Raw genomic sequence first — 16,211 nt, 5'->3', positions numbered from 1 at the left:
AATCCCATTACACCAAACATGCTTGCTCTTTCAACCTGTTGGGACATTAGAGTAGTGACGGTCAATCCCACCATTTATTGGTAAAAGAGTAGTCCAAGAGTTAGCAGTAGATGGTGATTGCAAGCTGCCTTCCTTCTAGTCTTACACTGCTAAATTAGGGACAGGTTGCACAGATAGCCCTCCAGTAGCTTTGCTTGAAATTCAAAACAAATCAAACTACTGTGAATGTCAGCCATTTATTGGTAAAGGTACTCTCTTGTATTGCTGCTCTAGCTGATATATCTGTATCGTATGTGCTCAGTGAATCAGTGGTCAGTATGTCAGTTCTTCATTACTGATCCATTCTGACACTCTTGTGATTTCAAACTCACGTGTGACTCACGTTTTTATCTTTCATTTGTATCTAACTCAACCCATATTAAACTGTGAAGTTAACACATGTTTCAGATGTGGATTCAATTTGTAAAGTTTATCAATGATTACTTTAAACTCTTCATCCAAACTTTCTTTATCGTATTCTACTTTTAGAAAAGTATATATAATTATCATCATAGTAAATATTACACTTTCTTTGTATTAAAATTATTTTCACATTATAGTTTCATGTCATGAGTATATCCATAAAGCACATTTGGCTGTATATGTTTAAATCATTCTGCAAAATAGGAAGTTATACATATGAATGTAAGACAAAAAGTCACAATTCTAAAATTTATGTTTATAATTTAACATGTTCACAAAGATTGTTGAAGAATTCCAGTCATCCTGGTGATGACTGACCTTATATATGCCTCTTTTCATATAGTTATATATCATACTGTTATTGTAATAAGTAGCTTTAAATTATTTTATGTTCTATTACTTTAAATTGTGATTTGGTGTTAAACAATTTTTTACATTTTTTTTTTGACAAAACTGTAACTCTTTGACTTTATTTCTGGTTGACACATCTATTTGAAATTCATAATTTACTTTCCTTATACAACTAAATTTTCACCATTATGTTTAAATAACCCTCAGTACTTTAATGAATGAAAGTGTAAAATGAACAACCAGTAATGTTGAAATTGCATATAACACAGGAACCTCAGTAGTGGTCAGAAGTGTAAGTTCACTTATGTTTTATGCTTCATTTCAGTAAGTAGATAAAATAGATTTTCTGTTATTTTATTTTTATTTATCTATCCTTGCAACAAAAAAGTTGAAGTTTCTAAAATAATTTTAGTACTATTTCATTGGTCCTCATCTAAATATTATGATTGTCTCACAACATTTAGGGATAAATGTCACAAAGTTCTCCAGAATTTTATCTGTAACTGTACTACCTTCAACATTAGAGAGTTGTTTTATTTCTCTAACTAGAAGGACTTCACCTACTAAAACAAATAGAGAACTGAACTTTTGGAGGCACAATGTTATTACTTTTATTGTTTCAGGTACTTCATGATACATTTAATTTTACTGATTCAAGGAGTATGTTTTGGGTCACTGTGTTACTAAGATTCAGTCTTCTGGCCAATGAAGTGGAGAGACATGGAAGGTATTGGTGTTGTAGCACTATCACAGTTTCTTCAGTTTTTATTGGTTCTTAAAGTTTCTTCAGTTTTTATTGGTTCTTAAAGTACACAAATAAACAGCTCCAAACCACAATTGAGCCTCTGCCATGTTTAATTTCATTATCTTGTTTTTCCATGTCTTGAATTTCTCACAAAGAACATTTAGGATGTTCACAAAATTTATTCTTGAGATCTACACAAAGCTTCACAAGAGCAGTCTGTGCTAGTTAATATTTGACATAACAGAAAGAGAGCTCCAAAATGGCTATCTATGTTAGCTAATATTTAACTTGACAGAAAGAGAGCTCCACAAGATCTACCTGTGCTAGTTAATATTTGACATGACAGAAAGAGAGCTCCAAAATGGCTATCTGTGCTAGTTAATATTTGACATGACAGAAAGAGAGCTCCAAAATGGCTATCTGTGCTAGTTAATATTTATCTTGACAGAAAGAGAGCTCCAAAATGGCTATCTATGTTAGCTAATATTTAACTTGACAGAAAGAGAGCTCCACAAGATCTACCTGTGCTAGTTAATATTTGACATGACAGAAAGAGAGCTCCACAAGATCTACCTGTGCTAGTTAATATTTGACATGACAGAAAGAGAGCTCCACAAGATCTACCTGTGCTAGTTAATATTTGACATGACAGAAAGAGAGCTCCACAAGATCTACCTGTGCTAGTTAATATTTGACATGACAGAAAGAGAGCTCCACAAGATCTACCTGTGCTAGTTAATATTTGACATGACAGAAAGAGAGCTCCACAAGATCTACCTGTGCTAGTTAATATTTGACATGACAGAAAGAGAGCTCCAAAATGGCTATCTGTGCTAGTTAATATTTGACATGACAGAAGGAGAGCTCCAAAATGGCTATCTGTGCTAGTTAATATTTGACATGACAGAAAGAGAGCTCCAAAATGGCTATCTGTGCTAGTTAATATTTGACATGACAGAAAGAGAGCTCCAAAATGGCTATCTGTGCTAGTTAATATTTGACATGACAGAAAGAGAGCTCCAAAATGGCTATCTGTGCTAGTTAATATTTGACATGACAGAAAGAGAGCTCCAAAATGGCTATCTGTGCTAGTTAATATTTGACATGACAGTAAGAGAGCTCCACAAGAGCTACCTGTGCTTGCAGGTATTTAACTTGACTGAAAGACAGCTAGTCTGGAGCACCCACCACCAACTTTGAGTCTACTCAAATCAGGAAGTGTGACTTCACTCTCACTACACATGCATGGTCCATAAATGTGGATCACATTTTGTAGCCATCAGGATGAGAAACACGGGACCCTCGGACCACATTCAAATTTGCAAGCTACAGTTGTTAGGAACTAACAAAAAAATGTTCATCCTACTTTCTACTATTTTTGTTGCCTTTATGTCGTCCATTTTGAAAGTAATGAAAACTAATATCAGTACAGACTAACAGTATATTTGCTAATATTATTGCCAAGCATAGAGTCACTACATGAAAATTTGCTGTTCTATGATGTTGTGTTTGAATTAACTTTTTTTTTTTTTTACTTGTGATTTACCCATGAAGACTTGCACAAAATGTTTATCTTTGTAAATTTTAATATTTAGCTCAACGTTTGTGAAAGCTTCTCAATATTGATAAGGCACAAAAATACTTTGGTTCACTGTTTTAACCTAACTGTATTAACCACTAACTTTTACTGAATTGAAATGTTAGTTTACTTCACATAAACTAACATTTTCTATGCTGTGTTATGTATCTTTGCTTTGTGCTTGAAGTCAGTTCTATAGTAGTAGAAATGATGTAGTGTAACTTTGTTTCACATAACACAGATAGATTTTATAAATACCATGTAATTATAAGACAGTGTAGTTGTGGTTAATATCTGTAATAAGACATAGTGTTACACAATGTTAACCATGATATTTTATCAATAAAACACAGGTTTTTGCTATCTTTGTCACTCTAAAGAGAGTAAGGCCTTTTTTTTTTTTTTACCAGTTGCTGTTTGGTACATTATAGCTATTTGCACATGACTAAAACAAATACAACCTTATGTAAAGCAAAAAAACAAAACAAACAAACACCAACAAAGAATGGGAAAAAAACAAAAAACTGTGATGTTTGAACCTATCAGCAATGAGTCAGGATATAAGACTGATATTCAGAATATCAATCACTGACAGATACTAATGATAAATAAATTATCAAACAAAAATGAGAACTACACATATTAATGTAGTTTCAGAAGATTCAAGCACCTTTTTTGCATGCTAGTAGAGAAATTATAATTTATGTAAACTGTAGATGTGGTTCTTATTTAAAGAAATGAAATTTAAGTGAAGGGTATAGCCCTCTGATCTGAAAAATAATTGTGTATTAAGAGATGAGAAAGGGCACCATACAGCAGATGAAACATTACAACAAAACACTCATAGCATATTTGTTTCAGCAGTGGGACTGGATTTGACTTTGGTGTATGCTAGTGATATAGAAGTCATTCAGTTTGGCTGGTTAGTTCCATACACCTTACTCAAACAAATGGGTCTGTCGATTTTTGCAATGTGGTAATTTTGTAGTACGTTTGCCTGCATAGTTAATGTTAACAAGTTGCAACTGTACATTATGTGTGAACCCTTTGAGGCAGATTTGTCCAGAAATCAGAATATGAGACCAATGAGTTGGAAGATATTGAGAATGCTATGTCACACTAATGAAAAGGAGAAGGTAGAAGTTATTTATTTGGTTGTGCACAGCCAGTCACATGAGGAGGTGCCTTACAAGATGCGAGATAGCTCCAATGGTCAGTCAAGATGCTACTGTTACCACCCTGTTTGCTCTGTCTAGGATTAACTGTCAAATTAGCAATTATGACAATCACCGACAGAGAATTCTTGTTTTACAACATATTTAGTGATGCTTGCCATAGAATATATGCACTAGATTGTTTGGTTTTCAATTTAGTATAAATTGTTAGGATAGTCATTTGATCTGAAAACCAATAGATAAAAATACTTTTCTTTCTGAGTCACTGGGGGATACTGTTTTGTTGACAAAATTTGTTGACTACAGTTCATTTAGGATTAATGTCGATGCTGATAGATGTAAAATTATAGTATAGTTATGATTTGTGCTGGTAGATGTGCTGCCTAGGAATATATCGGTGAGGTTTCATGGTTGAAGATTATAGGTTAGCATCTGATCAATGTTCTGGTTCCTTGTGTTGGTACTACAGTTTACAGTCTCGCCTTCCATTGTTTTCATACTGAATTTGGACTTTGTTTTGTACAACAGCTAGACTGTAGTTATACAACTGTGGCTGGGTTTCAGGATAATTGTATACCATTGCAATTCAAAGATGTCCTCAGAAAACAGCATGAAATTGTAGCCAATTTGATGTTCAATGAAGCCTGAGTAGACATGGATGTCCATATGTGAGGGGATATATTGTCTATAGGGGGGATATATTGTCTATAGGTGATACAGGCATAAGTACGAGGTCTGTTCAAAAAATACGCGGACTGACGTCACAAAACAAAATGTACTTTATTTAGAAGTTACAGGTCTGGGACCCCTTCAAAGTACTCTCCTCCCCAGTGCACACACTTATCCCAACGGTGTTTCCACTTGTTGAAACAGTCCTGGTACGCTTCTTTTGTAATGTCCTCCAGCTCCTTCGTTGCATTTGCCTTAATCTCGGGAATCGTCTCAAATCTTCTTCCTTTGAAGGGTCTTTTGAGTTTGGGGAACAAGAAAAAATCGCAAGGAGCAAGGTCAGGTGAGTAGGGATGGGTGGGGAAGAACAGTGATCGAATGTTTGGCCAAAAACTCACGAGTTCTGAGGGTTGAATTTCGTAGCAACGCGGTGAATCTTCTATTTTTTCGGTCAAAATCTCGTAACAAGATCCAGCTGATATCCCACACTCTTCAGCAAGCTCCCTGACACTCATTTGCCCGCACCTGGGTGTTGATTTTGTCGACGGGTGGGTCGTCAGTTGACGTGGAAGGACGTCCAGGACGCTCATCATCTTCAATGGACTGTCGACCATCCTTAAAACGTTCATACCACTTGAAACATGCCGTACGATTCATAGCAACATCACAGTAAGCCGTGTTAAGCATAGCAAAAGTTTCAATCGCAGATTTTCCAAGTTTAACACAAAATTTCACAGCAAGTCGTTGCTCCTTCAGGTCATTCATTCTGAAATCCGCCAAACGAAAAAATCACACTTCACTTAAAACCGCGTAGCTAATACACAAATGAAGATATCTGCAATCGGGAAATGGCATCGTAATCAGCTAATCTGTGCGAACCTAGCGACACCAAACGGATTCCCCTGGAACCAACTGGAGCCGCGCAATTCAAACAGTCCGCGTATTTTTTTAACAGCCCTCGTAGATGCAAGCTAGTAGAAATATCAGTTGGCAATGGCAACAGTCTTAATAATGTTTCTCAATGGAATTTTAGAACAAAGATTTCTGTTGTAACCAAGTTATTACAGCAATAACATTCACTTTGATAGGTTTCTCTGACTGATCACTTTATATGTTCATTTATAACGTTTTATACTTGAGATTTAATTCTTAACCATCTTGGCTATATTGTTTGACAGTTGCACATCATCATGTTTGGTTTACCAATTACTTCTGAAGTACTATTAGTAAACATGGATAATACATTTGTTAAGAACTACTTATTTGGAAACTTCACGAATGTGCTTGACTTTATTCCAGTGCCTAAGACCTCCTTGCCTGACTAAACTTTTATTTCAGGAGAACACAAGGATGAAGAAGCATTAATGGATGACATATCGGAAATGAGTGGTCTGAAGTCACCAGGTTCACTCAGAAGTTCCCAAACTCACCATATCTCTAAATTAGAATCTGAAAGAGCTGAAAACATTGACTAAATCGAGGCCATTTGATGGCCAGCTTTGTCCTATCAAACCAGGGATATCAATGCAGGAAGTGAGATATAATGTCCAAGCAACACTCAGTGACCATGACTATGAGTTACTCTACAAATCCATCTTTTGAGGTTGTGGTGTAAAAAAGCTTCAATAACATTTTTTATCTCCACCTCTGGGCTTATAATCACAGCTCCCATCCATAAAAGACGTTTTCAGAGCTCAAGTCCTTCAAGAAGCTGTGAAATGTCACTGAAAGCCCACACCATTATAACAATGGTAATGAATAAATCAGTGAGTAAGGGTGTTTCTTTGACAATGAGACAGCAACAGGAGAAATGCCACTGGATGAGGGCTCTAATGCAGAAGAAAGTAAAACTGTCTAAAATATTTTGAATCAACTCACATTGTTAAAGTTCATATTTTAAAGTACGTTGCTAGGAGTAGGTAACCAAATGATCATAGACCAGGGCATTTTATAACCGTGAAGAAGATGATCTGTTGTAACATAGAAAGGCTCAATCATGTTAACCCTGTGAAAAACTGACAAAGCGCTTTTCAAAATCACACTAGATCCTTTTCTGGATCACTACAAGGCACCAAAAGCCCACTAATGTGTTGGGGCTCCCAAAGGTGTCACTTGGCACTGATCTATATCCCTATTTTAAATGATGCCTTGAAAATTCAGAATAGAAAACTATGATTGATATCGTACTGACAAGCCGAAAAATTACGCGCCTGAGGGTCCGAGATCCGAATCTTTTAAGAGCTCAGTAATACCTCTGGGAACTCCTATTGGCAGTGCTTGAAACAGGTCAGTGCTCGCCGATACTCCTCAATTTTAAATGCTTGGATGGCAGCACTTCATAACTTCAAACATTTGTGCACAAGTACTTAGTTTAAAAGTCCACTTTGGTGCAATGAGTTTGCACTTTTTTAATCTTCTCTGTTCTTACGTTTTTTTTTTTTTGTTTTCAAATGTTTTGTAAACATTTTAAAACCTTTATTAATGTGATACATCTTCACAATATCGTCCAGAAATGATTAAAATATTTAGAAATGTGTGTCAAATATGTGTTTTTGATGGCAAAGCCATATCTCGTTATCTGCTATATGCATCAAAGGGAATCAAACTCTTAATTTTATCGTTGGAAATCCATAAACTATCTGTTGTGCTATCGACAGACATTGATTATGTAGCATCTCATATCTCCCCCCTCCTCCAAATAAAATGTTTGAATATCGGTACTTTTTCAATCCCTGCACCATGGGTAATGATTTCTTCCATCATTGTAAATTGTATAATACGTATACTCACTCATCTGTGTTGTAAAGTGTTTTAATTAAGTTATTTGGTAAATTTACACACACACACGTGTGTGCAAATTTCAGTAAAATGGTTTATTTATGTACAATTGTCTCTGCTTTATTCGTCTATTTTTACCATGGGTTTCTCTCAAGTGACCACTTTGCATTTCATGATGTCGTTTTATTCCGACATATTGAAATTACTTTATTTCACAATATCAGCAGGTTATGAATATGTTAAGATGTTTATTTTCAAATTTTACTTTTCATGTTTTAATTTTAAAAGATATTTATTTAATGTATTTGTATTTCTAAAAAGATTCTTTCAGATTTCATTACTAAAAGTAATGAGATACCAAGTAAAACAACTAAAAACGCAGATAAGTGTAGTTACACAATGTTACAATTGCTAGACATGCCGCTGAACACCAAATATCAGTATGTAAAAAAGAAAACGAAAATCGAAAACGCTACAACTGTGGAGAAACACACAGAGCAAACTATAAAGGATGTGAGAAATACAAAAAAATAAAACAACGCATTTATGAAATAAAAACCAAAAATAACTGAAAGCACAAAACAAACAAAAACAGCTCCTACACCTGGCAAAACAACATATGCACAAAAGCTTAAGGAAACAAGCGCACAAGAACAATTACAAACAAATTAACAGCAAAAACCAACCAACACAGTAAACAACACTACACAGGAATATTACCAAAACACACACACACCAAATCCCAAGAAAACAACACTTGTACCACAGAAAAAAGCACACCCAACGAAACAAGCTTACAGTAAATTTAATCAAAAATATTATCCCAGACTTCATTGCAGAATACACAAATGTAAATTTGATTTTGATTTCTGTATTTTAAGGTACTTTGACATTCGTTGTGAAGGGTTCATTTTACGCATATCGTTGTTGAGGGTTTTCATATTATGGTTCTAACGTTAGAGGGTTTCGCTATGTTTGTGATATCTTTATTAAATAGATTTTTTTAAATATCTGTGTCATTGTCGAGTGGTTATTGCGCTATGATATGTTATCATTGTTAAATTTTGGTGAAACTGGCCAATGGACAAGGAAAGCGAGTTTATATGCTAAGATTGAGTAAGCTTTCTCACTGAAGTTTTATACTAGACTGCTAATAATGAGTACTAAGTTTTTTGGCGATAGCGTGTTTAGTTCTTCAAAAGTCTTGAGAGAATGGAGAATTCAGAACTAAACACTCACTTGTAGAAAGTAATGTCCTGGTGTCTTTTTAGACACGTACATAGGTTTTCTCTTTATTTCTATATAAAAAAAAGTTTAATTTTCAACGTTGTTCAGACATTTTATTCTACAAGTAAAAGGAATCCAGTCCAGTTATTTAGCACAGAATCTCTCTTAATTACTGGGTGAATCTCTTGTTACTGTTACCTAATGTTGCTGTTGTTTAGCACAGAGTTCACACAGGGCTATTTGTATTCTGCCCACCACAGATATCAAAATCCGGTTTCTAGCAGTATAAGCTCGCAGACATATAACTGTGCTACTGAGGAGCTACCGCTGTCTATGATCCGTTAACATAATATATGTTGAAAATAAGTATACTTAAGAATACCACATTATTTTAATTTGACTCTGTTTTTATACAAAAAAAAAAAGTGATTGTTTGATTTTTGTGTTCAGTCGCATTACTTTGTAGTAGAGTATCTGACGAATCTTCTGTTTTTGGTGGTGTTTTTTTTTTTGTTTTGCGGTTCATGAAGGGAAATGTGGTTAATTTGGAAATACCACACAGTTGGGCTTGAATTACACATAAAGCTACACGAGGGCTATCTGCGCTAGCCGTCACTACTTTAGCAATGTAAGACTAGAGGAAAGGCAGGTAGTCATCACCACCCACCTGCCAACTCTTGGGTTCTCTTTTACTAACGAATAATGGGATTGACCGTAACATTATAATGCCCTCACAGATTGAAAGGGCAAGCATGTTTGGTGCGATGGGGATTCGAACCTGCGATTCTCGGATTACGAGTCAAGTGCCCTAACCACCTGGCTATACACAGTTAAAAAAGAATCATATCAAGAACATAACTGTTTGGAGCTGAGCACAACATTCACACATGCACATAACGTCCGTGTTTACATACGTGAAGAAAAGGGGAGTCAAGATTTTAGATAACCTGATTTATAATTTATACGAAAAACAAATCGGCTAAAATTGTTGTTAGGTAAACTCACATGTACTACCGATAACATTTTATTTTTATAAGGCGTATTTACAATTAATAGTATTTATTAAAATATGTTTTGCACGACCCAACCGTCGTGAGGTCGCGAACGTATGTTTTAACCAGGTTACATTAACGTGAGTCTCAAAGTAATGGTTAGCAGTTGTGTTCTGGATGTTTGGTTTAACGTGTATATAAAATATCTGCATAACGTCATAAATGCACTTGAATTTAGTATGAACTTAGTTTTAGTTTTAGCAACTTTATTTCCAAAAGCTTAATTCAGGTTGATTTTGTAAAATTTGGATTCTCGTTTTGTCCCAAGTGTTTTGCTCTCTTCAAATTAAAGTGTTAAACTAAATGCTTTTAAACACTAAGTTAGTTCGGTGCATAAGCAGAAGGCAAGCCCTTCGTTTGTGCTTATTTGACAAATTTTGGAACAACTTTTCTTACGAAAGTCAGGAAGTAATAAATTACAAAGTTATTAAGAATAAAAAAATCGGCCATTTCACTTTCAGACAAAGTCGCAAAAACTTTACGACCTCCACGTAAGTCGTATTTAATAATGTTTCACTTAAGATTAACTTACGAAGTTTAAATTAAATATAACGTTTACAATGTGACATTTAAAATAACGGCTAATGTGTTATTTATGGGATGATGTACAGTTAGCATCGGAATTTACCTTGGTTATTTTGTGTGGTCTCTGATGTTTAGGCTTTACAAATTGCATTTTACTGATGACCAGTGTTTTTTTACATAAGTTATTGCAAGATAAGACTTGAATGTGGATAAACTAAATTTTCGCTGTAGATTCACGTAGTCAGTTGCTTGGACAAAATATACCTTAAACTTTGTACTGTTTAACAGTTTAGTATAACTGATATACAGTAAACTGTTTATGTGTTATTAAATCATGGATTGCTTCAAAACCTAAAAAAAAAGGAAGTTTTTCATGTTTTTAAAAATAGGATAATGCCTGTGTTATTATGTTTCATTAAGTACTATAAATATTATTGTAATATTAATAATGTACTGTACCTGACTTTCTGTATCACAAAATTTGCTGGCTGTAGTATTTTTATCAACATCTTTTCAAGTGGAGGGATGGTAGTTGTTAGAAGTAAGCTACTGACTGCAAAACAAGTTTTTGTTTCACCAGAACATGTTTCATGTTCGTATTTCCTCTATTTCATTAGAATTTCATCAATGTTCAAGGGGTTTACACCACAGTGGTCTGTGGTATTGATTTTTTAATTTGTATAAAAGAAGGAATTTACAGTCATTGAAAAATAATTTAGCTGTCCAAGTTAATTAACATATAACATATATGTGACATTTTCTGTTTTACACAGTGTCATGGGGTTGTGTTAGGTTGTTACCACTTCTTCTCACTAGAATGTTACTGTGATAGTTTTGGAACACTGCAAATCTGTTTCAAGAAGATTGTTGGTTAGAATATAGATTAGTGTCACCATCTGTCTTATACCAGATTACTGGATATTGTTTTCTATAACTGTAAAGATAAAGTACCAGATGTGTTACATTCATAAGATGAAACATTTATTTTTCAGATCTCTTCATCAAGATGTTGATAACAAGAAGAAGAAATATAGCGTAAGAACTTTGCCATGAGGTTAAGATTTTAGCTGTTAATGAACTCATAATTATTGGTGATTTTAATTTTAGACACATCGACTGGGAAATGCTAGAGTAAAACCATGATAGACAAAGGTTTTTGGAAACTTTTCAGGATGGATTTCTTCACCAGTTGGTCAAGGAATCTATTAGGAACAATATTATTATAGGGTTATTGTTAACTTCTAATATAGAAATAATGGAGAGGGTAGAAACTGAGTAACATTTAGGTGCAAGTGATCGTTGCTTTATTAGATTTGATGTTTTGTTGCATATGGAGACAATGAATAGTGATACTTTACTTACAAATGTCAAAAGAGTAAATTTTGAAGAGATAAGTTAGCTAACTGGATAGAAGAGTGGCTGAATGGAAAAGAAAATAGAGGGTTGTTACATATAAAGTTCATTTAAAATGGATTAACGTTACAGTTGAGGTCCTTGGGACTCAGTCTTAGGTCTTTCGCAATTTTTGATTTACATCAATGACATATCAAGGAATAGAGAATAAGTTACTGACATTTACTGATGATATTAAGGTCTAGGTTGTTGCTGGCTGTGAAGTGGATGCTGCTGATTTACAAAAGGATTTAAGATTATTTAGTTAGTTGGCCAAGTAAGTGGAAGATGGGTTTTAATTATAAAAAATCTAAGTTAATGGGTTGTCATACTTTGGATGGAAATAACAGTATTTTGAAGGAAAGGGATCTTAGTGTAATAGTTGATCAGTCTCTAAAGCCATCCATCCAAGCAATTTGCTGTTACTAGTGATAGCTAAACAGGATTTTAGGTTGAATCTACAGAATTATTGAATACAAGTCTGAAGATGTTATAATTTCACTGGTTAGGTCACATTTGGAATATTGTGCTCAGTCTTGGGCTCTTTACCTTAGGAAGGATATTGAATTGTAAGAATGGGTTCAAGAAGAGTTACTAAAATGGTGTTTGTTATAGAGGGGTTGTCATGTGAGGAGAGCCTGATATCCATCAACTTATTTTCTCATGAAAAAGAAGAGTTGGGGGAAGGGATCTGATTGAGGTGTTTAAGTTAGGGAAGGTGTTCTGATTGAGGTGTTTAAGTTAGGGAAGGTGTTCTGATGGAGGTGTGTAAGATTAGGAAGGTGTTCTGACTGAGAGGTGTGTAAGATTGGAAGGTGTTCTGATTGAGGTGCGTAAGATTAGGAAGGTGTTCTGATTGAGGTGTGTAAGTTAGGGAAGGTGTTCCTGACTGAGGTGTGTGTAAGATTAGAGAAGGTGTTCTGATTGAGTGTGTAAGAGGGAAGGTGTTCCTGATTGAGGTGTTTGCCAGGGAAGGTGCGTTCTGATTGAAGTGTTTAAGATTAGGGAAGGTGTCCGGATTGAAGTGTTTAAGTTAGGGAAGGTGTTCTGATTGAGGTGTTTAAGTTAGGGAAGGTGTTCTGATTGAAGTGTTTAAGTTAGGGAAGGTGTTCTGATTGAGGTGTTTAAGTTAGGGAAGGTGTTCTGATTGAAGTGTTTAAGTATTGTAAAAGGAATTAATAGTGTTGGTGCTTCACCTTTTTTCATATTTAATAGTAAAAATAGTTGGACTAGAGGACAAAAACATACATTTTGGTTGGACAGTTGGTGGATGCATTAACTTTAAAGAAATTAAAGAGAATGCTGGATAAATACTTAAATGATAGTGGCTGGAATTTAGTGTAATTCTGTTTGTTTAGGTTTAGTTATTTTAGTAGATAGGACATTGTTAGTAGACCCACAAGGTCCTTTGTTTTTGTAAATATTATTAATTGTTCTGTTTTTTATCAAAAGACAATACTGTAAACATTTGACAGAAAAGTTTGAAATAATAAGGCATCTAAAGTGTCTTCCCAATGGAAATGGGCAATTGGATATCCACAGTTGTCATCATTAGTGGCCTGTAGATGTGGTTTGTAAAGACAATGAGACTCCAACTGGTCCATAGGACAGTTAAAATATAGAATGTTTTAAAAACTGCTTAAATATATTGTTTTAAAATGTTTGAAACAGTACTTTAAAAATTACTATTGTTCAAAATAGTATGTGAAATTTTGAGATTCAAACTAGCTATCTGATACAATGATCACTTTCTAAAACATTAAAAATTTATTGCTTAGACAAAAAAAAATGTAAAATTAGATTCATAAAACCTGAAAGAATAAGATGGACCACTAGAGTGCATGTGTGAGTATTTTAATCTGATATTGATCTGTAATTAATTAAAGTTAACCATGCATGTTACATGCAAGTTAAGAAGTCTTATCATGATTTAGTATAACATAATGATGAGGTTGTATACATCTTAAGTTTCTATTCATTATAAGAATTGAATAATTTGAATTATTTAAATTTTGTACAGATTTGTATATTGGATGGTCTGAGAACATTTCTTTATTATTAACGTACTGTACATGTTGAAATATTTCTAGGATAACTTGCCAACTTTAGCAATGACTTTATGGTAATACTAACTAGTGAGTGCTAAGCTTATGTATACTGTGAATTTACATATTTTACTTTCTGTAATTTCTTTTTTATTTCCAGGTTGATATGTCAAAATTCCCACAAAAATATATCAGAAACTTTGGTATCATAGCACATATTGATCATGGGAAAAGTACATTATCAGACAGGCTGTTGGAACATACAGGTTTGATATAAGTATATTTATCAGACAGGCTGTTTTAACATACAGGTTTGATATAAGTGTATTTATTAGACAGGCTGTTTTAACATACAGGTTTGATATAAGTGTATTTATTAGACCAGCTGTTGGAACATACAGGTTTGATATAAGTACATTATCAGACAGGCTGTTGGAACATACAGGTTTGATATAAGTATATTTATCAGACAGGCTGTTTTAACATACAGGTTTGATATAAGTGTATTTATTAGACCAGCTGTTGGAAGTAGTATTGTACAGATGTGCTTGTTTAGCTTGCACATTTGTTGATGTTTTCCTTTATACTTTTTGTTTTAATATTACTTTAATTTTTTTCATTTTTGAATTACAAAAGGTTGCCTTTTCCAACTTTTCTTACCCTCTTTGCTTTCTAATTGTCACTATGTTCTCACAATTCTAGGCTGTTGCAACTATTACAGCTGTTACTGCTGCTGTAGGTTTCCCAATTGATGAGTAATGTTCCTGCTTATGAGACTTTCCCTAACATCACCACCTGTTATGTGTACAGCCTACTCTACTCCCACTCAAGAATATTCTTCCCATTCATGAGTGATATCTGGAAATTTACCTAAACCTCTTTTACCCTCTTTGGAATTCATTAATCATGTTTTTCTTATATTATTCTTATCTTCTGTCTCCTCTGATTTTGAACTTACCTTTTTTGATGGAATATTTAGTGTTGTTCCCTCCATCGCCTGATTTTAAGGTTTATGTTTAAGGGATTGACTTTTGGTTGAGAGTTACTATGTCTCATCCGCTCTGTACATCCCAAGATTTTCCTTCCCTTATTTGATTCTCAGTGTTTGGAATTTCTCATTACATTGTGGGGTTCAAAACCTAATGCAGTAGTTAATTTCTCACATTTTCAATTTTCTCATCTAAGACTATTTTGTCCACAATTCTGTGTGCATTATCAACTACACGCTGCTTTAGACAATTAACTTCTTTCTAGAAGAGTTTTTCAGATGATGTTCAAGGTCTTCCATTTACTACAATGGCATGCCTTTCATCTTTTACCCTGGTTCTTCAGATGTGGCTGATATGATATTGGGACTTTCCGAGTTGGAATGTTATTTTCTTCATTTCTACACAGGCTTTCTTTGTGTATGTATATTTCTGTCTTTGGGTTTTTCTTTGTAAAACAGCATGTTTCTATGTGTGTATATATTTCTGTGTTTTGGTTTTCCTTTGAAAAACAGGATTTTTCTGTGCATGTACGTATCTCTGCGTTTGGGTTTTCTTTGTAAAACAGGAGTTTCTGTGCATGCACATACTTCTGTGTTTGGGTTCTTTGTAAAACAGGATGTTTCTATGTGTGTGTATATATTTCTCTGTTTGGGTTTTTCTTTGTAAAATAGGAGTTTCTATATATTTCTGTGTTTTTACCCTCATTGTGGATTCCTGTATGTGGTGAGAGTAACTTCCAGGGAAGGTTCTGTTCTTTCAGTTTACTTCCTCTGGGATCTGAACATCCACCCACGTGTTTGCCGTGTGTGGTGACCCGTGAAGGGGAGAAGATCCTGGTGTTTGAAGGGTCTAACTCTAACACACCACTATGGCCTTGAATTCTTTTAGATGGACAGCCTTGGAGTGGGCCTCCCTTGGGTCAATCAGCTGGTCCATTTAAGCTAGGGTCAACCAAGTACCAGTCTTGGATATTCACAACAGGTGTTGTGGACATTGTATCTGATGCTGATGTTTGGGTATAGTGCTCAAGAAACCCTGGCATTGCTGCAGTGTCCTTGTTTGACATTGTAGTGTGTCTCCTCTTATGGCTGCATGGTGGGTGGGGTAAGTGGGCACCGAAACATTTCTTTTTGTTTTTATTGTGGAATCTCCAAATAAAAACTTAAATAGTGAAAAAACAGTCCATAGGTAAATGATCATGTCTTGAAGATTCCAAGCAGCA

General features: G+C 34.5%; 2 protein-coding genes across 3 annotated transcripts in view; one reads left to right on the top strand and one right to left on the bottom strand.

Moving 5' to 3' along the window:
- Positions 1-16,211, bottom strand: part of LOC143245433 (sodium- and chloride-dependent GABA transporter 1-like) — a 220,192-nt gene that overhangs the window by 66,835 nt on the left and 137,146 nt on the right. The window lies entirely within an intron of this gene.
- Positions 10,104-16,211, top strand: part of LOC143245431 (translation factor GUF1 homolog, mitochondrial-like) — a 28,850-nt gene continuing 22,742 nt past the window's right edge. The window contains exons 1-3 of one of the 2 annotated variants that reach the window (XM_076491781.1): positions 10,104-10,529; positions 11,556-11,598; positions 14,161-14,266. In XM_076491781.1, the coding sequence (XP_076347896.1) occupies positions 10,342-10,529; positions 11,556-11,598; positions 14,161-14,266 (337 nt within the window). In that variant the 5' untranslated portion in view covers positions 10,104-10,341. The remainder of the gene's footprint in view (positions 10,530-11,555; positions 11,599-14,160; positions 14,267-16,211) is intronic. The other variant, XM_076491782.1, reaches the window with a different exon arrangement.

This window comes from Tachypleus tridentatus, chromosome 2 (assembly GCF_004210375.1).
Source record: "Tachypleus tridentatus isolate NWPU-2018 chromosome 2, ASM421037v1, whole genome shotgun sequence".
In the NCBI taxonomy this organism is placed as follows: domain Eukaryota; kingdom Metazoa; phylum Arthropoda; class Merostomata; order Xiphosura; family Limulidae; genus Tachypleus; species Tachypleus tridentatus.
This window is presented reverse-complemented; position numbering and strand designations above follow the sequence as displayed.